At 43.5% G+C, this 24793-nt stretch overlaps 1 protein-coding gene across 1 annotated transcript in view; it reads left to right on the forward strand.

Annotated features, from left to right (window-relative positions):
* PAPPA (pappalysin 1) overlaps positions 1-24793 on the forward strand; it is a 183259-nt gene that overhangs the window by 62705 nt on the left and 95761 nt on the right. The window contains exons 6-7 of the mRNA XM_074846175.1: positions 5698-5819; positions 11399-11906. Of these exons, the coding sequence (XP_074702276.1) occupies positions 5698-5819; positions 11399-11906 (630 nt within the window). The remainder of the gene's footprint in view (positions 1-5697; positions 5820-11398; positions 11907-24793) is intronic.

Below are 24793 nucleotides of genomic sequence, written 5' to 3' on the forward strand. Positions count from 1 at the left end.
TTGACCTTCTCGCATTACCATTATCTCACCTTCCCTGTTTGCATTTCTTCTCCACTTTTTACTTTGTTATTTTACAGAGAACAAACCTCGAGTGTCCTTCAGGACTGTAGCAGTACGTATCACAGGAGGCCGAATTTACAAGCACATTAGCACCCAAAGAGCTGTCTCAGCACTGCTGCTTTGATCAGTGAGAGCACCTTGAAAGCCACTGCCTCCATCAGGGATGAAACGCCTTCCAGCACTGCTAGGACACCACGGCCATTTCAGTGGCCAACTTGCACTTCATCTGAGTAGTCAGATAGCTGTTATTTTCTGCTCAGATTATATTTTCCAGCTTTATTGCAGATTAATACGGGGAGGGCAATCAAATCATGTTAGGAGTTGATAAAGAGAGGTCTTGTGCTCTGAACAGTGTTTGCTTTAATTGCAGTTTTGCAACCGAATCCTTTTATTCCAAACGCGTGAAAAGGACTTATGTGAAGTTCTGAAAATTAATTCAGAATTTTTTTTATCCCATAATCATTTTTAGGTAAATTAAATTTCTCCAATTTAATTTAGATTTCAGAAGATACTTATTGTGTGTTAAATAAATACCATCTGCCTCTTAAAACACATTGATGCAGAGTTAATTGTTATGTAACCAAATAGTCTTTATTACATATTTCTTATAACTCAATCAATATGTTCTTAATAACCCCTAGTTAGTTGCTTCTTAAATAACATACAGTGGATAGCCTGCTAAATCTAAAATTTCATAACAGAGTTATCATATGTTAAATAAATAGTGATTTTCTAGAAAAGAAAAGTCCTTTGGGTTTTCAGATCCGTGTGCTCAGTGTTACTGAAGAGATTTAAAGAGACAGCCTCAAATACTTTGAGTCCAATTCCTTGTTAAAATGAGATTCCCAAATCTAGCAGATACAGAAATGTTGCTGTGACCATTTAAAAATGTCACTGAAATATATAAATGATCCTGTCTAAAACATGCCCAAATTTCTGATATATTACTCAAAACAAGGATGATAGTAGCATAATAGTGACTAATACTGGAAAAGCTTGCGTGCTGAACTTCCAGTACCGATGTGTCCAGCACTGCTCAGTTAGAGATACATGCCTGTATCAATTTGTAAAATTGGGTCACTGTGCAAGACAAGTAGGAGGTAAAATTGGCCAAGTATAATCTTATCTGTGTGTGGGAATACTGTAAATCTTTGCAGATATTTTTACACAAAGTGCACACCATGGCCCAAATTTTACTTGCCTCACTTGAATGAATAAACTCATTCACTTCAATGGGACTATTCATGTAAAAAACAGAAGACTGATACTCAACTGCTGAGTGCCTTGGGCCTGGTTTCTAATGCACAGAGGCCCCTTCCATGCTGTTTTGACAGTGTAAAAGGGCCTTAAAAGGATGAATGGCTCTGGCTACATTAGCAAGTATTGTGGCCCAATATAAGTAGATCTCTAGCGCAAAACAGTTGCTAATGAAGACCTGACGTCAACACTGTAGGAGTTTTGGGGGGGTTGTTTCAGCCTGGCTCTGGCCTGGCCCCATGGCATCAGCAGTTGGAGCACATCAGGTGTGGTCCTGGCGCACATCTCCACTCTGATTTCAGGCAAAACTGTGTCCAGCTTCCATGCTCCAGGACTGCTCCAAGTGCTGTAAGTGGGGAAGATGAAGAGTTTCACTTCAAAAGCTTGCTCCTGATCCAAATTACCATGCTACTGTAGGCACACTCAGTGTAACTCAAGTTCCTTTTATGTCCCTTTTATTCTCTAGAGCTGTGCATAGGCAGTGACCTCTGCTTAATGAAAGTCAGGAAGGGAAAATTTAGCCTTGTGTTTAAAAATGTAACACTGAGCTGGCTGTGTCTGTGGGTGAGGTCCTGACAGGTCTTCGGTTGGAGGGAGATGAAGCATGGAAGTAAAGACCATGTGGCTTTTACCTGCTTAGATGCGACTTTGTCACAGGTGCCACAGTATTAGGTGCTTTTCTCATAGGGCCTCATAGGGTTCTAGGAATTACGTAATTAATTATGTGGATTTGGGGACAGATAGTAATGCTAACACGTAGTACTTGTACATTTGGAATTGGCTATCCTGTGTCCTCACACCTTGGCAAGAGTAGCTACATGAGCTGTGTACAGAAGTAAAATCTTCCTGACAGACCCTCCTTACCTGTTCAGTGCGTTCAGTTGGTGTCTGCTATATTACTCTAGAGAGTTATTTACCTGCACATAAATTTGCCAACATGTGTTTGACACTAAATTCCAGCAGCTGGTTGAGCTTCTAAACATCTCTAATAATCAAATATATCAAGAACCAGCATTTCTTCTTGTAGCTACTACACAGAGGATTGGAATACTTACTATTCTCCATCCTGCCATTAAAAACCAGCATGAAAAACGTCACATGCGCATATAATAATATGTAATAATAAAATAATAATAGAGCCAACAAAACAAGTGAAAACAAGTGAGAAAAAGAAAACTCTATTCATTTCCTGACCGCATCTATTAGATGCGTTCATCTGCTGTCGCTAAGCATCCATTCATGTGCCTCCTGTTTGATATGCGTAGGCAGGATGTAAACAGTTATTGTAATAGGACTCTGCAGCAAATACTGCTTGGACAGAAAACTTTGAATGCATCTGCTCTTCCAAGTTTTCATTGAGGTGACTGTATTAATTTCCACGAATCTGATGCTATCTCATTCTTAGCAAGCAAATATTTTGGTCAGTATGGTGTCCCAGATCTAGACGGCTGGACTTGATAATCACTTGCTTAAACCTCGCTGGAAAAGTTTCAGGGGAGAGCAGCAATTCTGAATTTCAAGTAAGCAGATACAATTTAGGCTGAAAACAGGCTGAAAACGTTTCTTTACTGAAAGGAATGATAGATTTTTACTGATTTTGAGTTGCCCACTGAACTGGTGCTGGCCCTGAAGAGAATTGTCTGTTTTTCACTAGGTATCTTTAGATTTTGAATCCACTTCACTGAAATATCATGCTGTAGGAATGAATTCCTCCTGCGCTCTGAACTTCATAAGCTGGAATTTCCCCAGTACTTGGCTTATTAGAAAACAGAGAAGGCTAGATTTTCCATTACCCTGCACTTTGGGGAGTCATGTGCACCGGTGTATAAGGTGTCAGATATGCTATCGTTCCTAATTAATAGTGTTTTGAACCAATTTACGCTCATTTTGTCTTGATGTCAGTGGCTGCATAAGGTGTAGGGATCTGGCTTAGATTTTCATAAGCCTGTAAATGCGATTCCATAATTAGTTTTGACATGCATGACTGTTTGTAGGATTTGTGTGCAAGAGTCTGCAGACCAAAAACTTTAACCCAGGAGTCATCCCCTGTATAACTCCTTTCAGCCAGTGGAGTTACATCAGGGTTGAGTTTGGCTCCCAGATTGGAAAAGTAAAAAGAGAAGTTTGCTCATAGCCTTTCCCACATGATGCTCCTTGTGATTTCTCTTACCTCCAAGTCCTTGCTGGTAAAAGGAAATGTTTGTCCATAAGCCTACAGTTTTTTCCACCATGGCAGCCTGTGATGAAATTGTATAGCTGCTAATTTGAGTAAAAAGCAGTCCTAATTGTGGAAACTTGGCTTTCAAAGCCCTGTCCTCATCCAGGACCAAGCGCTAATGCAGGAGTCTCTTTGTAGAGAAACTGAAAGATTATTATTGCAGGGACTTCTATCCTGACTATCGGTGGATGTGTCTGAAAAACAACTGCACCATAATTCTTCATTTTGATTTCTCAGTACCTTTTATTCTGGATTCTTGAATTTTTTTGCATATATTATTTAGGCAAGCTGAGTTAGACACTTAAACCACTGCTAAATAGACAGCTGACAAATGAAATAGGGAGGCAGTGTCATAGCAATAGTGCAGGTGGGTGAAGTGAGACAGAGAGAAGTTATTCGCAACATACCCAAATTTGTTCAGGACCAGCGTTACAGATTGTGCAAGGAAGAGGAGGGCACCTTTGCCTCCCTTTTCTTTATTCTACCCCATTGCCACATTTTATTCTTCAGAGGTTTTCAGCAGGTGCATCCCTTTCTGCACTGTGCAAGTTCAGTCATTTACCATCTCTTTGTAGGCTGTGGGCCATATTGAAATGGATACGAGTTTTACCACTGATTTCATTCCAAGTCCCCCATTGACAATCCCTGCTTCCACCTAATTAAGCCAACAGAAAGTTGTCTTTCAAATAGATCCCTGTCAACAAATAGGAGACGCTAAGCTGTGGAGCAGCTGAGTGTGTGTCGTCGCTACCACCAAAGGGAAAGGAGATCTCACAGCCTGGGAGGGCTGTGAGAGTAAATTTACAGTCCTGGTGTCCTCATTGAGGATCCAAAATAACTTCTGCCTGAGGATCACAGTGCCCTTCGCAAAGCAGTGCTGAAATAAATTGCACAATGGGAGATGGTTAAAATTTGCATAGCTGATTATACTAACTGATGACTCAAACCATACTTAGGTAGCTTAGGGAGTACACTATGTGTTACGCACAAATGGTATGCCTAAAACTTCTGTCCTTTCCTAGGTGCATTTAATCGTTAAGATAATGAATTTTTTCCTTTCGAGTAGGCAGCGTTCCTTAAAGCAGAATAATGAATTCTGAATAGTAAGCAATTTACTGGGATCAATAGCCACACATTCTGGGTCATACACAGTTCCAAATTTTGTGACCCCAAGGAACATAGGGCTGAACTGTGTGAGCTGCATCCTCAGCCGATATAAACCAGCCTAATGTTATGGAAGATACTAAAGTTACTCTAGTGTACATCAGCTTAAACCCTGATCTTGTGAATGTATTAGCAAAAATATTTGTGAATCAGCGTTTAACTGGGTTTTCCTGTTCAACCACTTCTGCTGGTGGTACTTTCTTGACAGTAACTGGTATTAGGTGTATTGTGTAGGTTGGCGTTGGGCAGTGAAGTGCCTTTCTTAATGGCATGTCATGCCATCTGATGGCATGGAGCCGCAAGATGTTCCAGTTCAGAAAGAGCCATCCACTGGTGCCAGAGCTTCCAGATATCAAATCCAGTTTCCGCTGTGAAAAGGGTTAAGGACATGTTCTTTTCTTTATGATCATAACCCACCCCTTTTTGAGGCTTGTAATGATTTGGGCTGTGATACACCTCCAAAAGCAGGTCCTTGCATTCTCAGCAGAGACGTGCTTCACAGAGCAGCTTTGTCTGATGTTCTCAGAGTCTGGGACTGTACCCTCTTCTCTAATCACCAGTAAGCCCAAGGCCTTCACAATCCTGAAGATAGTACAAGTTCAAGCAATAAGTCCATGGTGGGAGCAGAAATAGATCTGTAATCTCCTGAGGCCAGTTTCTCTGCTCTAACCACTGAGCAACACATTTTCTTTTGTCAGGGTTTGATCCAGTTGTAGTGCGGGGGGGGGGGGGGGGGGGGGGGAAGAAGATATAGCTGGGCGTGATTTCACAGGTTGCTGTTGTTTTGTGTTGGATGGCGGACTCACAGATGCCATCTACAAGGCTGTTAGCCCAAACCTACAGAGGGTCAGTGTTAGAAAGCACTCCTGTCAGTGCCTTGAGAAAAGAGGGTTAAGTGGAACTGAATTCTAAGTCTTATTGCTTTTAATATAGTTGAATAAGCAGCTCATTCAGCTGTTACTAAGTTGGTGTGTTTTCCTGTTTTCCTGGCCTCCTAGAGAAGTGGGATCAGCATGTGATCTGTGTGCAGAAGGAAGAGTCCTGGTGCAATACGCCTTCAGCGCCTCTTCTCCCATGCCCTGCGACCCCTCGGGGCACTGGAGCCCACGGGAAGCAGAAGGTGAGTCACCTGGCTGGGGACAAAGACATGGCGGGGGAGAGGCTGAGACAGAGCAAAAGGAGAGTCACAAAGATAGTGGGAAAATCTGGGCAAAAGTGACTGATTATACCTGTATGTAGCATGAACAAAACTAGAGGACAGATGAATACACTGTGCCCTGAAGTAATGCCACTGGCTGAAATACCTGTGTGTTGGCCCCCATGTCCTGACCCTGCCCGTGAATTAAATGAATTCCGGGAGCTGAACCTGAATTTCAGAAAGCAGCGGAGTGCCAAGAAATGCTGACCATTCACATCTGCCAGATGAATTCCTCAGGGGAGCTGTTTACTCCTTCTACTCCAACTCCAGAAGTGAGGAATTGCATGTTATTTATGCGGGCCTGATTTCTGCTGCCTTCGCTTGCATTGAGTCGCAACGGGCTACACCAGCAGGCAGGCCGAAAGGAGCAGAGATTGCCCTTTGGGCAAGTACTCTACAGCATGAACACAGGCGACAATGTCAAGCCCAGTCTAGTTCAGGGTGTTTTGCAAGTCATGCTTACTGCTCCTCTTAGAGCGTGTTGAAGGGAGAATGATCTGCAGAGCTGGTCGTACAGTGCCATTAGGTCTCCATCATTAACTCTCTTCCGTATGTATCTTCCATTACATAAGTAGGTGGATGTGGTAAAGCATATTTAAGATTATACCAGGCAGAGGTCAATAATCACAAATTGCAATTTGGAAAGAGTAGAATATTATTTCAATCCCTCCAGCACAAGCTATTCCTTTCAGAAGCAGCACACTCTGGGCCTAGACTTTGCTGTAAACACACAGGTGGGCTCAGTGAACTCAAAGGCCAATCCCTGGATTTTGCAAACTCATTATACAAATACCTTCTTACATTAAGGGCTTCTCTGTCCTGCAGCTAGAGTACATGGGAGTTATTCCACCAGGAAGGTTCTTTGTAAGCTAATATGGTGATATATGCAGTGCTGGCACCCAGGAGCCCTCCCTAGTCCTAAGATCAGCATGTGCAGCAGACTGCTCCCCACTGCGTGATGGGACAAGGTGTGTGGACAAGTGTCCTCAGCCCCACACGCCCATCTCCCAGGGTGAGGGCCCAAAAGAGGTTGCGGCTCACTCCAACTCACCCCCCCAGTTTAGACATTGAAGGGCCCAGGCTACCAGGCACAGCGCAGTGCGCACCTGCCCCTTGGGATGTTGTTCAGGAGCTCTGTCCTGGGAAGCAGTGCTCTGGCTACGCGTGTGACTGGATTATCAAGTAAACAGGATTAGCAAAGTTTGGATCACATGCAGTAGTAGTGCAGGGTGGAAGGTGGAATTTCCACTTAGCCAAGGATTACAAGACTTTGAAACTTCGTTTCGTTTGGAACAAAACCTGAAACTTTTGAAATTCTTCATGAAGGAAAATTAAAAACAAAAAGTGTTTGAGGCTGGCCAAAATGTTTTGTTTAGCTCATATAATTCCTCTTTCATGAACTTCAGTTAAATTATGACATTTGAAAATATCCCCTTTAGTATATAATCTAGGGCAAAAGCAACTTTTAATATCAAAATGAAAAGTATTTTAAAGTGCAAAAGTGAAACGATTTCTTCCAAAAATGTCAAAACACAATGTTCCAATATTGTTAGAACTTTCTTCCCTTTTCTCTTCCAGAATAAAATTTTGGCCAAACAAACCCAATTTTGCAAAGTGTTTTGATTTTGAAAGAACTGCATATTCCATTGAAATACACAGTTCCATCAAAATTTCTCCAGCGAGCTCTGATTTGAAAACTTCTAGATCTCACACGTCTTGCCAGCGGCATCATTCCTAGAGAAACTAAGCTACTCTAAGATTTATTACTCAGCTGCATTTTGCATTTAATTTCCTCTTCTTACAGTGTGTGCCTGCATGTTCTTAGCTATGAAGGGTGCAGTCTGATCCTTATCTGTCTCATTCAATTGCTGTTGTGCCATTGCTCTGGAAAGAAAATTTGGGAATCCTATCCTCTTACTACGTTACTAAGTTGTCTCCACTTCAGGGTAGAAAATATACCAAGTGTATGGTATTTGTTGCTCTGTAATTTTCTGTCATCACTACCACACTCCCTGACATTCAGGATCTCTGCCTATTTGCACTTGGTCTGAGTTACAAATAGCACAGTTAGATCATTGTCTGGCTTTTTTAATTGTCTATCTGTGAGTACTCAAGCATGCAAGCTTTAAATTCACTTTCTGCAAGCGTTCATGTGTGTAAATCTCCACTGCTTGAATGTTCATGGAAAGTAAATACAGAAGAGGCATAAGCATGGCCAAAATGAACTCATTTTAAAATTTGAGACGACACTCATGGAAAATGTTTCGTAGTACTCATCCAGCTTCTTACCAGAAAACCACATTTCTCACGTGTCTCTGAAGCAGCTCTGAACCTGGTTGGTCTGATTTCATTTTTCTGAGGTCTCATGGCGTTGTTATGCTGCACAGTTACCCCAGGTAGCTGACACCAGCTGTGGTCTTGCTGGTTTTGCTGTGGTTTTGCCCATTGCAAAACTCTGCCGTGGGGACTGTGTCCCTCCTGGTGCCCTGCTTGTGCCTGAGCGTGGTGGGGCCCAACTGCCTGGGCTGAGATATTTTGTGATTCTTTCTCAGCCAGTTGTGCCTCTTGCACGAGGGGCTCTTTGCTCCTTGGCAGTGGTTGTGGGAAGGCACTGGAGATCAGGTGGTTCTGATTCACTCTTCACCTTCACCGTAGAGCAAGACAGCTCTAACCTACCTGGATTCTCACCAGCAACACCAGCTAGATAAACAAACCTTACAGCACCTCCACAACTTGGTCAAAGGGGTTTTTTATATATGAAAGGTGATTCTGGCTTGAACCCAAGTAAGTACCTTTGCTTACTGTGCAATATATGCATATATCAGTCAGTTCCTACTGCCTGGCTCACTATTGACTGAGAGAAGTGTGAGAATTAAAAAAAAAATTGCTGCCTTAGGCTGCTCTAGTGCCCTGCCTTTTCCAGTGGCCAATATTTCACTCAAGAGCAATTCATTTTGTATTTGCAAGTGGAATTGTGTGTTGGACATTAGAGCCCCACTGCATTGTTCCTTTGTCTTGACCACCTAAGAAATGTAGCAGGTGAGTTGTAGTTATGACAGCAGCTGCATTCCAAGATGCAGCAGATCCCAGCTGGCCTCCCCGTACACGTGTGTCCAGTCTCTGTCCATGTGCCGGGGCAATGGAGGGACGTTCATCCCAGCCACTTCACCTAACTGCGTGATGAAGGCTTGTGTTGATACACCAGGCTGTGGCTGTGGCTGATGCTTTGGGGGAAGCCTCCCTCCCAGCCTGCCATTCCTGCTCTCTAACCAGGAGATGGGATTTGGCTTATCCTCACAAACCTCACATGCACATTTTGTGTTAGGGAAGACGTGATGTTGTATGAGATGTTGTTCTAGGACCGATCTTGCTGATGATCTCATAAGCCAAAGGATTTTCAGAACCTGAGTGCATGGGGGCAGAATAACTACTGCACCATTTCTTTTTATATACAAATATTTGTAATTTTCATAGTATTTGCCCATCTCTAGAAATCTAGAGTTACATGGAATAAGGTTTCCATCCTCTTCCACAATTAAATGAATGTTCCTTACCCAGGTCTAAGTGTTTGATGATATTTAAGAAAGAGGCTCTTTATCTCGGCTTCACTGAGGTTTTTAGTCTATGGATGAGTACAATCAAGCTCCCATTTTGGAGCAATGATCGGCATTAAACTCCCCGGAGGCTGAGTCCAATTCATGTAGTTCCAGGGATCACACCCTGATCTACCAAAACATGTAGGTTTATTCACTCTTTCAGTCTTACAAGAGGCCTTGAACTGGCAGAGGTAAATTTGCAGGAACCCAGGTGGAGATCACTTTTGAAAACATACCAGGCTGTGAGCCATTAATCAATTCCATTTTCCTGTCTGCAAGATGGCAGCAATAAGATTCACAGATCTTTCCAAAGCCCTCTGAGATACTAGGGTTAAAAAATACCTTCTTAGGGCTGCAGTCAAGAGCTTGCTGTGAGTCTGTGAGAAAGTCATCGGAGGGCCCAGCCAAGCACATGCGGATGGCAGCAGACATTGTGAGATAATGTGAGTCGAAAGGGGTATTCGCTGCTCAGAATGATTTTACGCAGTACTTCCAAGCTTGCCAGGGGGGAAAAACTTGAGCATGTTAAATAGAACTCTGGTTTTCTTCAAAATGTATCGCTGCTGTGGTCTCTCCAGATGCTGAGGTTAGTGGTGTTCCTACTACTCTGTGGTAGGAGGAGGAGAGGAGGACTATGGGGTATGTGTGGGTGAGGGAGAAGCGTTAAAAGTTGTTCATCTGCAGGACAATTGCATTGGGTCATAGGGAGGACTGCCTGAGATACCAGGAAATCTATTCTGCATCTGGGTTCATTTGGTATGAACAGGAGAATTCCTTGCGCTGTTTATCCTTGACAAAGGAGGCTCATTTCTAACACTTCATTGGATCACAGACAGTAAGACTAACCTTCACACATTGCCCTTTTCTCTTTAAATTAGTAGTGATGTCCTGTTTGTTCATGTTTGCCCAGTGCTTTATCTTGCTTTCTTCCTCAGTTGCAAACATCTGTGCTTTCTTTTTTTTTCTCTGCCTTCTCCATTTCTCTCCTCTTGTTACCTTTCTTTATCTTTTCCCTTTCTTCTTGTCTGTACTTTGCCTTCTCCCTGTCCTGCTTGCTCCCTTTTCGTGTGATTATTTGGGAAGGAAGAGGGAATTTATAGCTCTCACTGGATTCTGTTACCAACTGTTCCACCCATCTGACCTTTCTGGATCTTGCAGTCCATGACTCTGTGCCAAATTGTAATGTTACCATAGTATTTGGGAACCCAGCAAGCATTGTGGCTTTCATTAGTTTTTAGTAATACCTCCCATGTAGTTGAACATAGCCAACAGTGAGAAATGTAAAAGTACAAGTGCCTGTTGTTTCATCTCAAAAAGTGCAAAGAGACAGCTCAGACCTGTGCTCTGTGTGCCTCCAAAAAAAGGGGTCTCACACAACGTGCTGGATTAGCCTGTAAATTGTACAGGAGTTGCCCCTCAACAGCACAGTGCAACAGCTTCTTGGAATCAACAAAAGCTCTTTTCTTGTCTTTGTTAAAGAGAAAAAGGTTGTATTTTAGAGTGAGAGGCAAGGGAACAAGTAGGAGCACAGAGGTGAACTGAAGGCAAAATGACTCTGTTTATCAGGTAAAGTACCAAGTGGAAGGGGTAGAAAATATCATTGGCACAGGGGAAGGCGCGAGAAATAGGAAATACAGGACCAGATGCACTGGCACAGTGTGTGTTGTGTGGTGTCCAGTCCAGCTGGGCACTTAAACTGGTTTTGCATCTCACCCGGCCAAGGGACGTTGGCATTATATTCCTTCTCTCCGTGCTGGCTGTGCCTGTTCTGCTCAACTAAATAATTAGTTTCCTGGACAGATATGCTCTCCTGCCACCCAATTGTCTTTCAAGACTGATGCCAGTGATAATCCATGTTCTCTAACGTCTTTTGTGCCCTGTCTTTGCTTCCTTCTTTCTCTCCAGGGCACCCTGATGTTGAGCAGCCTTGTAAATCCAGTGTCAGAACATGGAGTCCCAACTCGGCAGTGAACCAACACACAGTGCCCCCAGCCTGTCCCGAGCCTCAGGGCTGCTACCTGCAGCTGGAGTTTCGTTATCCCCTGACTCCAGAATCCCTCACAGTCTGGGTGACATTTGTTTCCCCAGACTGGGACTCCAGCGGAGCAGTGAATGACATCAAGTTGCTCACCATCAGCGGGAAGAACATTTCTCTTGGGCCGCAGAACGTCTTCTGCGACATCCCACTGACCATAAAGCTGGATGCAGGACAAGTGGGCGAGGAGGTGTATGGGATCCAGATCTACACTCTGGATGAGCACCTGGAAATTGATGCTGCCATGCTGAGCTCTGTCCCCCACAGCACGCTGTGTGCGGACTGCAAACCCATCCAGTACAAAGTAGTTCGGGACCCTCCTTTCCAGTCTGGATCTCCAGTTGTCATCTCAAACCTCAGCAGGAGATTTGTCGACACGTAAGTACTGCTTACCAGAGAGTTGAATAGACTTGTTCAGAGAAAAACAATAACCTGTTCTCATCCTGTTAATGTCCAGCATCACAATTGATTGTTAGGATTTTGAACTAGATAGATGTACCAAGCATCACCAAGAGAGAATATTCTTGTAGTTTCTCTTTGGAACCAGGAACATCAGGCTCAGGTGAAATAGCCTGAGATTTCATGGATACTTTTTGAGAAATTTCCAGGCTAGTTGTGCAGAGACGTGAAATTCAGGCTTTACTTAACCAGAAAGGATATTGCAAACTACCCGAGCTATGATAAGTTAAACGTTTGAGATAACCTAAATGGGGACTTCTGGAGTAACATGGTCATAATTTCCTTAGAAATCTTTTGGAAGTAATATTTTGATGGAGAAGGAGACAATGGCTTTCAGTGCTGGAGCACCAATTAACCACTGAAGAAAGAATTCAAAAAATGCACTTGCATGTTCAGGTATATAAATGTATTTCAGCCACTTTCATTTTCTGCTTTTGTGTGTCACTAAAACAAAGTCTGTTGGAGCAGGATTATTCTGACATAGCAATGTGCTAGATTGTTATAGGGATGGAGTTTCATCCCAGATGCAGTTATGCTCATCTAGTCAAGGAATGTATGATTGTTGAGCAAAGACCGACTTCAAAATATTTAACGATTTCAAGGAGATCCATGACCTACCCGTAGACATTCTACAGCAGCAAGAAAAACATGTTTTGTATAACACGATTCCCTGGAAATGATTCACTCATCTGTGGGAACAACATGAAGCTCTTTTGAAAAATGAACACCAGATAAAAGGAAACCTGCTAAGAAAACTGCACTCTAATTTAGAAAAGATGATCTAATTAGTACAGCTAATATCAAGGAAGCATACATCATTATGGTCTTCTAAAGCATATTTAAATAGAATAAAAATGATTAACTAACAATTCAGTAATCATGAGCTGCCATCCCTTTCATGGCCCAATTATATATCTCAGACGATGCACATTGTCCCTACTGATTTAAAAATTCAAGGTAACCAACAATAGTGAATATAAAAACAAGACCTAGGACATCACCGAGGTTACTCGTGCTAAAAGTTAAGCATGTGCTTAAGTGCTTTTTTGGGTTGTAGCCTTGTTCCAACAATTGCTGGCACTTAACATGAGATGAATATTGGCATATTGGAAACATGGAAAATGGTGAATTTTCCCATGGTTTTGCTGTGAAAGCATCTTTGCCTGAAACCTGGCCCACTCTCATTGGAAAATGGGACTGGTTTGGTTTGAAATATTTGCATACCTTAGCACAAGTTCCCACAGAAACAGGTCCAGTTTCGAGTTCATAACAAAATGTGAAAATAAAAAAGAAAAAAAAGAAAAAAAAAGAAAAGCCCAAAACACAACTTGTATTCTGAGTTCTACTCCCTTGTCTTTTATTACGATTTTGTGGGTCACTTCTAGCTTACAGCTAGCTGAAGTGAAAGGGTGCTCTAATAATTAAATCAGTAGCCAGGGATTAACGACAGTTTTCCCGTGCGTCATTGAATAAACCGCATGGGGTAACGTTACTGTACCTGTCTGTATGTCTCACCTAGTTACATGGCCAGCTAAAAACCAGACCTAAAACTTACATTAGTCTTTCTGGGCTCTACCTGTGATTAGTAGACAGAAACGGGTGCTCCTGGAGCCTGACACAGCCAATCTAACCAAACCCTCTAGTCTAGCTGGCCTCAGGTTGTCTGTGTCTTTCCAGGGACTACAGGGAAAATCCTGCTAGTGAGCTGCGATGAGACACTTGGGAAGCTAAAATGAAGTTTTTAGTCACGGGGTGAGGAGTCAAAGATGCAGATTCTTCAGCACTCATAGTTGGTTTTGATTCAAGACTTCTGCATGTGTTTGAAATTTGAAAAGTGGGGTGATTTTTTTATCCTAATATTCACATGTGCGCAGCACTGATCTGTATCCTCTGGTGATGGGGGGTCATCATGCAGACTTGTAGACTGATGCTGTATGTCCAGGCTGCTGCTGGGCCACACCTTGAGACGCAGGAAACTCGCTGAACCTCTGCATGGGCTTGTGGTTGTATGGTAGAGGCAAAGGCAAGATGAATTTTCCACTAGCACCTTGTGCAAAGGGTAGACACAGTCCTTATACTCTGTATGCAGGAAGGAGGGAACATGCTTCAGGGAAGTCAGGGACAGAGGTGTTGAGCTGTGCTCCTACATATATATATGTATGTAGAGGTAAATGCAAACTCTCTCGACCTGTTTGCGTCTGCCTGTTTGTCTCATTCTGTGCAGCTGGAATTCAGCATATCTGTGCAACCAGACTTTGCAGCCCCTTTATGTCTCTGTAAGCCCCAAGCCAGTTACCCCTCCTTTATACTTTTGCATGTTTTCTGTATTAAATAAAATGACACCCCCCATGTTCTGTGGAAGGTTATTTTGAAGGCAGTTGCATATCTTTACTCTTGCGTCCTCTGACCTTGATCTTCACTTTCTCTTTTTCTCCCAAAGAAAATATTTGCTTGTGCTGTTATCTGTGAGCAAGATCCTTTCCCCAGGTGTGGTGATGCTGAAAGAAAAATTAATTTCTCCTACCTTTTTCCCGTCAAAGAGAGGGAACTTCTCTTTAAGCTGAGAGGAGAGACAGCCTTTAACGGATAGCCCTTGCCTAGTCAGCACTGGGTGCTCCACAGAGGAGAGTAAATAACTCGAACAGTGGAAACCTTTTATTAAGAAATGCAAAATAATGCCAGACCTTCTGTTCTCCAGCTGAATTTTAATCTCAGCTCTTGGCTCAAGCTGACGCTAACAAACATTTCTAAGGGATGGGACCTTATCCTTGGACCTTACAGAAACCAGGCAAGATACACTCAATTCCACTGAGTATGATCAGCCAGAATTGCTCGTATCTGTGATACAAAATGAGACGCAGAGTCTAGGAAGAGTGCAGAAAGCTAAATAAATCAGTGGGGGGAAAAAAAGAGGTCAGGCCAGGTGCAGCACAGAACTGCTGAGTCTTCACACTGCAGCAAGTGATAAGGAAGGAGCCTCATCTGCAAATCTCAAAGTCTCAGCTCACAATTTAATCCAAAGTTCGGGCTGTGCTCTTACATAGATGGTTTCACTCTGGCTGTTCTCTAGAAATAATGTGTGAGATAGTCACAATGGTGAGCACGGTAATTGTTTTCCCCTCACTTTGCCCTTACTGTAGTGCTTTTACACTCACATCCTTGCAGCTGGAAAGTAATCGTTGCTCTTGCAGTTGTTTGTAGCAACCACTGATTTTTTTAAGAGCTCAGTGAGAAGAGAGTGCCCACAAAGAGAAGCTCTCCTGAGGATGTCACAGGTACAGTCAGGTGTTGGTGCCATGGGGGTCACCATTTCTGGCAGTAGGACAGTTGGGGTGAGCAGCTCGTGTTCCCCATGGCATTCTCAGTAGCCAAATTTATGAGCAGAGAGCAGCTGGGTGTGCCCGTGAGATCTACACTCACCCCTCTGGCAGGCCAAGCCGAGAGACACCGAGGTTAGCTTTGGAAAGCTGTCAGAATAACCGGAAAAGTTTCTTAGAATTGGAAATTTTCCTAACTTTTCTACCACAGACTTTGTAGGAAACCTCAAAACATGGTGGACAGCAATGGATCAAATCATCTTTGTAGTATTAATCCGTAGGCTTTTTCAAGACAAAGGCATTGACTGAAATAGCCTTAGAAAGAATCCCAGCATGAAGCCCTGGTATGAGTTTTGGTTTTGCAGAGTTGAACATCACTGAGAAGCAAGTATGCTGTCCTGTGACATATTCATCTGAGCCATTCCTACACTGACTAGAGCTTTAGTACCTAAATGACACCTGGAGATACTGCATTCATACTTGAAAAAGAAAGAAAAAAGAGAGGCTGAGAGAGAAACCTGCATTTTCTCCTATAGGGAATATGTTTTTATTCTCAGTTTTGGCTATTTTACACCTACGTTCTATGACTAAACCTTTTCTATTCTCAATAATAGTTGGAGGGGACTGGTCATCGTCTGTGTACAGTTGTTTAAGTAAGTACAGTATTTAAAAAATTTTTGTTAGAATCAGGAGCCCTGTTCAGCGCTAAACTTGTAAATTCCATGTCATTTACTGTGCTTTAACTCTGTCCCTAAGACGGTGGAGCGCAGATCTCACTCGAGCTTCTTGGTGTGATTGCAGAATGAGAGATTAGCATCATCAAGATTGCAGGTAGTTGGAGGGCTGTCGTGGGTTCATGGGTTCTTAGCATTTGTGTATTTTAGCATTGTAGTTTATCTGAAACAATCGTTTGCTTCGCAATTTGCGTTATTGATGCATTTGCGATTTGTTATTGGTATCCAGTCAGAAGGACATGTAAGTGACTTGTCAGAAACCCCAGATGATGAGTAGTTGAAGGAGATGGAAAATAGTTCTTAGCCTGAAGCTTCCTACAAATATGAACAAGCAGAGAGGTTGGAGAATCAGCAGTGGCTATTCATAATGAGCAATAATTCATTACAGCCAGTTATTAGTGTGCCTTTTAGCCCCTGAACTCAATAGAAAGACTGAATTCACATGACACAGGCCCAGCTGAACAGAGGACTGGAGAAATAAGAATATCATAATGATGATATGTAAACCCAAGTCCTTGCTGAATGCAACACTAAAATTCCATGGTGACATCTGTCCTTATTATGGCATTCCTTCCTTCATCTTGAAGATCAATTTCTCTATTTTCTGAAGGTCTACCAGCCAGAGGAATGTATGATCTAAAGCAGCTGAAATGAATTGCCAGATCCATCTGTCATGAAGATAATTAACACCATATTTCCACCCAAACAAGATACAGATCTCTGGGTGGATGTTCTCCCGACACCAAAAGCTGAAGCCCTTATTATCACCATCTTCTGCTCACCCCTCCTCCACAGTTACCATGCCAAACCTCTCTTGATATGCCAGGAAATACTGGGGAGTATCTAAGATAGGACTGAAATGTTAAGAAAGCATTTTACATGCCCAGATTTATCTGCAAGAGCTGTGAGGTTGTCTGTGTGATATCGGCATGCTACACATCTGGATTCCCAACAGGCTTTAGAACTGTATATGGTATTCCAGATGTCCTTGTGCACAAATACTTACCCAGCTACCCGGGAAATGCCTTGCCTTGATGCGTGCAAGGACCTTGTATGCTTTTTTTTTTTTTTGTGGATACATCCCACTGATGTTTCATAGTTGTTTTACAATTGAATAAATACAACCAACTGCTTCTTCCCCTCTCACTTGCAATGAAGAGCTCCCAGCTTGTTCTGAATTTCTTGATCCTACATGCACAATATTGTCTTATACCATTTGTAGACATCCAGTCCTGTAAATTAGTAATTTCTACATTATATAACTCCATCCTTCTCTGCATTGACTGAGCCTATTTACCAAACCTGTGTTGTCTGTGGATACTTGGACTTTTGGGGTTCAGATCTTTATTTGCAAGAGATGTTTGTTACTTAATCTCAAAGTGATAACTGAAAGACAAATTTCTAGTTTCATTCAAATTTCTCTTTCAATTCAACCTATTACAGGTACTAGAAGTAAGTGCAGAATAGTGTCATCTCTTGTTAAGTCCCTAAGCATTTGATGCCTGCTGTCGCGCCTAGCAGTACCAGAGACCTATCGTTATTAAAAGCATTTGTTCTCTAGTCTGCATCTAGAAGGTTTCTTTCCCATAATTACATAGTTCTCGGTATTATTTCTCTCTAGTAATGTATTAGAGATCTCTGTCTGTATCCATATGAAAGTTTACAGCTCATCTCCAGTAAAAACACTTTTACTAAGCTTCAACAGGAACAGATTTATTCACACTTTCTTGCTCATTCCTAAGAGCTTCCCTATCATTAGTTTGCAGTGCTGCATGGACAAAGCTATTTTGGGCTTTCCCAAGAACCAAACACCCTTCTGTCCCACCAGGTTTCTCTTACCCGTATAGTTTTCAGTTTCAGGTACAGCACTAGCACTGCTAGTTCTTGACTAGTTCTTCATCTGGAGTCCTTGTGTTAAGGAATTAAATGTTTCAGTTGTTCCTCTCTGACCCGAGTTTCCCAGCTGGATTAACAGCCGCGCTGTCACTGTTCGAAAGCCTCCATGTGTCAGTGAAGAGCTTGGAGTGTATCAGAGCTGCCTGTGGTCAGTTTTGGCAAAATTGTGAAGTTAATATTCAGCTGGTGTAGGACAGCGCAGCAGTCCCAGAGCTCAGCAGAGGTGCTGGCGATCTGCTAGCAAACATCGTCCGTTCTCTCGCCTCTCTGAGGCCATGTCTAGCCTTGGCTGCGTTGTCAGCTCCTTCCTCATGCAGCCGGTATTGATTGCCCTGTTTCTGCTTAATGAGCCTGGAAGTTTCCCATGATGAAAGAACAGAAAAATATAAGACGATTGCCTGCCCCACACCTTCCCTTCCAACAGTGGGAAACTGGTCATAGGCTCATCTGACCCCAACAGAGGTGAAGTGCTGGTAGGCAGAAGAGTCCTTCACTCAACAGCATCTTCACCACCGACATTCCCCCCCTGGGGAGATTCTTTCCCTGCCCAAATAGTGTGTCCTTGTCTCTGGCTTGCATGGCAGCAAGGAGCTGGGACTGGGCAGGGAGGCACCAGGGATGACTGATTCTGCTCCCTGTGCCAGACAGGAGCATGTACCCTGCTCTACACTGAGGGCTTGGTAAGCCAAGAAGAGGAAAACTGCTTCTTCTCATCTACTGTTCCTGCGTCTTTCCTTCACATATGTTGTACTGCTAAATACCGAGGTAGAGGTTGTTATTATTTATAGCTGCCAGTAGCGTGCTGGGCATTTTACAGAAAGAATACACCAGGTGCCTTCTTTCAAGAGCTCACAATTAAATGTTAGAGGCTAGCAGTGCCGCTGCTCTCAGGGTTATGCATCTCCACTTGGCTGATGTGACTTGACAGCTGGAAGCCACTTTCTGATGGCTTTCCTTCTCTCTTGCTTTCTTCATTAAAGGTGCCAGTTTGTCTTTGTGAAAGCATAAAACCTGCTTCCTGACCCCACACACAGAACAGATACATCAATTTTTTCCCTTACCACCCTCTGCCAAATTGCCTTAACCTGCCCTGGAGAAGAGAAAGAACAACTTGACTGTCTGTGCCCATTCAGTAGGCAGCTCTTCTGCTAAACTTGTGCAAAGATGCCATTTGGTGCCAGCTGTAGTGATAGATTTGTGATTCTTCGCTGTTGCGGTTTCTTATGTAACGCTGTAACTATAGCTGGCACTTGACAAAATCCGTAGCTCCTGTTCTGGCTCGGCCGCACATGATGCAAGAATAAGGTAGTAAGGGCAGGTTTAAATCTTTACAGTTTTTTGATCCTGAGACAGGGCAGGGCAGAGAAATTTTTCAGCCTGGGTCTATCTTTGAAGGGTGGGATTGCTCTGAATGACCCCCAGCCTCTCTCAAAGAAATGCCTCAAGAGCATGGGAAGAGCCAGGGAAGGGACTGCACCATTTGGGGAATGACACTTTGCTTTGGGATTGGCTCTGCCAGCTCTGCTCCGGCCAGGGGTGCCCCAAGGACTGCTGCTACATTGGATTCACATCTCCAGTGTGCCTCTCGGGTGATACACAGAGGCTGCGGAGAGATCAGACCCATAGACTACAACTTAGCCATATGCAAGTGTCCCTGAAAAAGTGAACATTAACGGCTGTCCTATTATTAGCCAAATAGATACTATTAGAAATTGATATATTTAATCACTCCCAGCCAGGGTGGAATTTGAACTCGCGACCTAGAAGTAGTAGCAGAGTTTTCAGCTGCGGGAAAACAAAAATGAAGGTCAAATAGGACTTTTCCTGCTGGGCAAAATAATTTATTGCAGGTGAAACAGTCTCAGATATGTGGTAAATTAGGCTGTGCATTATCTCATGGATAATAATTTCTCTCTGATGTTTGCCTTCTTGTGTGCATCTTTATTTTAGGCTCTAAATAAGATAAGAAGCACCAGAAATCTCCCAGGAATAACAAATGCATTTCTTTGCTTGATTGAGGAAAGAAATATTGGACAGACATGTGTTATGCAACAATTTAAAAATAACTCTCTTGTAAAACTTGGAGTGAGCCTCAAATACCGCAGAAGAAGCAGAAATGTGTTACCTACCTTTTTATCAGCAGTGTCAGCCAGTACAGCTTTTTTCAGCTACTTTTACTGAACTATTGGCCTGATCATTTCCTGGGCATTTTATTTTAATATATTTTCCTAGGAAGTAAATTCCAAGTCTCTGTTAAATTTGGAGATACACTCAAAGAGGCAAGGATTTGAAAACAACACTGCAGTAAGACTAAAATACCTGTGCTGTCCTTAATACCTCGTTGGATAGAGTGACAGACAAGACAGAAAGAAGCCTTTTAGGTGTGTTATGGCATGCAATATGCTGAGCACACTGCGGGCCCAAGGCACCCATCGTGTGATTACTTCACATAAACTTGATCTTAGTCTTTCTGGCCAGAATCTTTTTAAATGTTTTGTGACATTGGGCACCTCCGTGCTGATGTCCCAGTTCCAGCATTTTCCTGGAGCTTTTGTGATAGGAGGAGCAAGGTAGAAATAAAGCTCATTCTTCTCTGCAAATTGTACCTCAGAGAGAGTGCCTGGAATTGGACACCCCAAATTATCAGCCACTGCTGAAAATGCTGGCCCTGAGAGTTCAGTGCAGTAAACCAGATCATTTATTCACAGTGGTACAGATTTTTTTAAAATGTAAGACCAGTTGCAGATGTAATGACAATAGAGGAAATTAGCTCATGATGGGATTTTAGAAAGAGGCTAGTGGAAATATGTTCAGTAATGTTCAGTTATTAAACCATTAAAGATCCCACTGGAGACCAGCTAGTAGGATTTCTCATAATCTGAAGTGGCTTAAGGCAAAACACAGAGCCCCTAAGGAGGGAAATGACAAAATGTTCCTTTGGAATAGTCACCTCATCTCCTCGCCCATCTCTGTGCTCTGCTATGCGGCGTGCGTGCCAGCACATACGTCTCTCTCACGCATATGCACATGTACATATAGGCTCCCTCCCTCCTCTGGAGGAGCAGCGCCCCAGGAGTGCCACAGCCCCCACCCTCTTACCCTCCAAAGAGGAGTTTCAGCGAGGAGGGATGGCAGAGGTAAAACCAGAGAAAACTGCAAACATCTGTGTTCGCTTGGGGCCCAATCTAAGCCCTACTGAAAATGCACATAATAACTTCCACTGGCTTCAGGAGCCTTTGGATCAGGCGCTGCGAGCGTCTGCTCCCATGGCTCTGTTTACCATTTTGGTGGGATTACATGGAAACGGGAGGGTATTAAGTTCTGAAAATCAGGTCTTGGCTCAGGCCTGTTGAAAGGAAATCCTAGAGGTCAAGTCTGGATTCAGAGAAGCTGAAGAACATTATTTTGCCAAGCTGATGACCCTAAATTGGGAAGAGCCTTCTGCCCACAGGGAGAGTCGAACCTGACGAACTGGCACAGGGGTGAGGGTAGCAGCCGAAGTGCTCCCAGCCCTGGCGATGAACAATTGACATACAAAACTTGAGGGGTGGTTGTTGGGGTCCCAGACTCTGTGCAGGGTGTGCATCAGGCACTTTTCTGCAGTGTGGTCTGAACCCATGGTGGAGCCTGTGCAGATGGTGCTGGCGGTCCTGCGTGGAGAAGCCACGGCACAACCGGGACGTCGTTAACAGTGTGAGTAATCAGGCAGTGCTCATCAAGAGGCACGATGCAACAGGCAAAGGTTCGCCAGTGACGATGATGGCCTTTAAAGCAATTAACCTGTTCTAACCTGCCTGCCAGTTGTGTTACTGTTTTCTCCCTGCCGCGTTGGTACACCAGAGCACTATCCTCAAGTGGTGGATACTGGCACCGTTCCCTTGAAACCAGTAGAGAAGTTCTGCCTTCCACCGGTTGGAAATAGGGCTTTTTGCATTTCATATCCCACATCTTTCCTTCCTCGGTCAAAACATTACAGCCTTCCCTCCTGCAGCGGCCACGTCTGAGCTTCATGATGAGAAGCACTCCTGTCTTAGCTTAGGGTCTGATCGCAGTGGTGAACAAGCAAACACAACAGATTTTCCCCCTCCTTCCCTGCTTCTAATAGCAACCAGGTGCTCCGACACTTAACCTGTGTGCTGCTGTGAAATTGCCTGTCTAGTGCAAACACCCATGTGAGGCCCTGGGCCTCTAGGATTTACTTTATCCTGGGATTTGTAACCCAATCTCAGTTAGATCCTCCATTTATATCGTCCACTTTAAAAATTCATAATTGTTGTTGTTGTTGTTGTTTAAACATGAAAGTAGAAAATTATCTGTTGACATATATTTGTTTTTTTCTTTTGAGAAAAACCAAGAAATATCTTTAAGGCCTTGGCTGAAAGCTTTGTTTTTTATTAAAAGTGCTACTGTGTTTTAAATTGGTGCCAGGGCAAATACCTGGATGATTATATCAAAGTTTGCTGGACTTAATCAGTTGCATATATATCTATATATTTGCTACTTAAAAACCTTATGGTTCTTTCAAAAAGGATGGAAGAGAGCTTCCTCTGTAAAAGACAAATGTTCAGGGTGTTCAATTACCTAAACAGGACCTGGGTTTCAGAGCAGAGGTGCTATAGCCGGGTGTGTAGTCCTGCGCCAGGACATCTTGTGCAGGCAGGGAGCTCATCTGAGCAGCAAGTGCACACGTTGACAACTCAGAGGAACAGATGAGCAGCTGAGTTGCAGCGTTTTAAACCTGGAGTATTTCACTGAGGTCTAAAGTTGCTTGAGATTTACACCAGTGTAAGGAAGAGCAGAGCTGCACACTAATTGCCTGTTTTGATTTTGTGGTGATTATGAGTTGGCGGTGACTGGTTCATAGAAGTATTTCATGGAGCAACAGATATTTTCCTTTTCCAAATAGACTGAATCCTTCAACCTTTGACTTCAGTCTCAAATACATGGGGCCTCCATGGTATTGCTTAAGTGGATAAGGTGGTTGGTTTAGGTCTTGCTAGAAATACCTTCCTGATGCAGAAGCAAATGTTGAGTTTGGGCATAATCTTGATGCCACTGCTTGAACGGTGAGACTCTGGGCTTCAGATAGCAGAGCCACTTCATTGTGTAAAACGCACCCCACAAAGTGTTCAGCTGAGATTATCTGTTCAGGTCATTGGCTGCTCTGTCATTCTTCCTTGGAAATACCCAGCTCAGATTTAAGCTGGGTTTGGGAGCAGAAATCCACCATCCAGTCCCCACTGTCCCATCTAGCCCATGAGCATTCATTTAATACTGCAATTACCCTGTTTTGATTTGCTTATAAACAAACAAATCATAAAAAAAAGCCGGAGGGCACAGAGCAAACCCAGCACCCTTGTTGGGACCTATCTTACCATGGGTAGTGAGAAAAGCCTCTCTGAGGCTGCTTCCTCGGCATATATGTCTTCTGAGTCAACTCAGTGTCTGAGAGAGAGGCAGGAGACTTTGTTTTGAGGCCTTTGCACCTGCCATGTCGCTGGGCTTATCCAAACAGCGAGAGATCGGACCGCAGCTGAAAAAACAGCCTGTTGCAAGAGCTCGGGATTTTTGACGTCCTTCTTTTGTTTACAGCATCCCATCCCTCCTCTCTCCCGACTGCAGAGCCGGGCAGGAATTCTCTTCATTATCTTCTGCCGTGCTTCTCATGCCATTTTTATTAAAAGAAGGAAAGGCAAGGCGAGGGGGAGCATGTGCAAGAAAGGAGATAAAAGAAGAAAACAGACGTATTTGTGCAGTCAATGGCGATGCAGGAAAAAGGATGGGAGTTGGGGAGCAGATCTATTCAGGCTGTCCTAAAGCAACCTCATCCCCTGGGTTACTCTTTATCAATTGCTTTTGGAGCACCTGAGGATGGGGGAGCCTGCAAACACTGCAGTGGTATTGCTGAGAGGTAAAACCCAGCACAGTTCAATGACCCATTCTCTAAGTGGCAATGAAGAGAAAGGTGTTAGCTCCTCCAATCTAGAAACGATTCCATGCCCAGGATTGGGATGCTCTAAACATGTCTGAGCGATGCAGAGCTACTTCACTGAGTTAGTGGATATTTGGGGTAATTCAGGACGTCTGTAAATGACATTGGGTGTTTCAGTGTCTGTGAGGAGCATGTGGAGAGCTCCAGGCCATGTGGAGGACCAGACAGAAGACGGCGTAGACCTTCGGTTCTTCCATGTGTGGTTGTACTCAGTCCACCTTGAGCAGCTGATCCAAAGCATTGCAACAAGTGAAGATGTGGGGTCACTGCTATTTGCTGCCAGCAGATTTCCTGTTTTGCTTGACAAGGCTTCCTTGCTAGAGAAGAAGAGCAAAGGTGACAGTGTTAGAGGGAAAGGGGGATGTTGCTGGCAGACCAGGGCTCATTCTGAGCTGCAAGAGCTGTCCAGGAAATGTTGTCTTTTGGCTCAAGAGTTTAGTGGCTATTTAAGGTCAAAGAAAGATGGGTCCTTCTTGAGGGTGCTTGAGATGTGGAATTTGCCTGTTTCACATGACACTGCCTGTGACAGCCATAATTTATTTGGGGATGCCTAAAACCTTGTCGTCTTGTCCCTAAATAACAGGAACACTGTCTGTTTTCATTGCTTTCTGGCCATTTATGTTTTCATAGGGCAGAAGCTGGTATCAACCTTAAGGATATTTTCAATTTTGTTGGAAACAAGTCTTTGCTGGATAAAACCCCTCCCTGCTGTTATTTGTAGTAGGAAAAACATATATGCCATTGTAGTAGGGAGAGAAGCATGGGATGTTTTCTTCCCCTCAGTACTTCCACTGCATCTCAGGTGTGGGCTGTGTCCTCAGATGCTGAAGCCCTACAGTGGGCACAGAGCAGATGTGGTTGGGGCAG

The sequence above is a fragment of the Strix aluco genome, chromosome 20 (genome assembly GCF_031877795.1).
Source record: "Strix aluco isolate bStrAlu1 chromosome 20, bStrAlu1.hap1, whole genome shotgun sequence".
Lineage (NCBI taxonomy): Eukaryota > Metazoa > Chordata > Aves > Strigiformes > Strigidae > Strix > Strix aluco.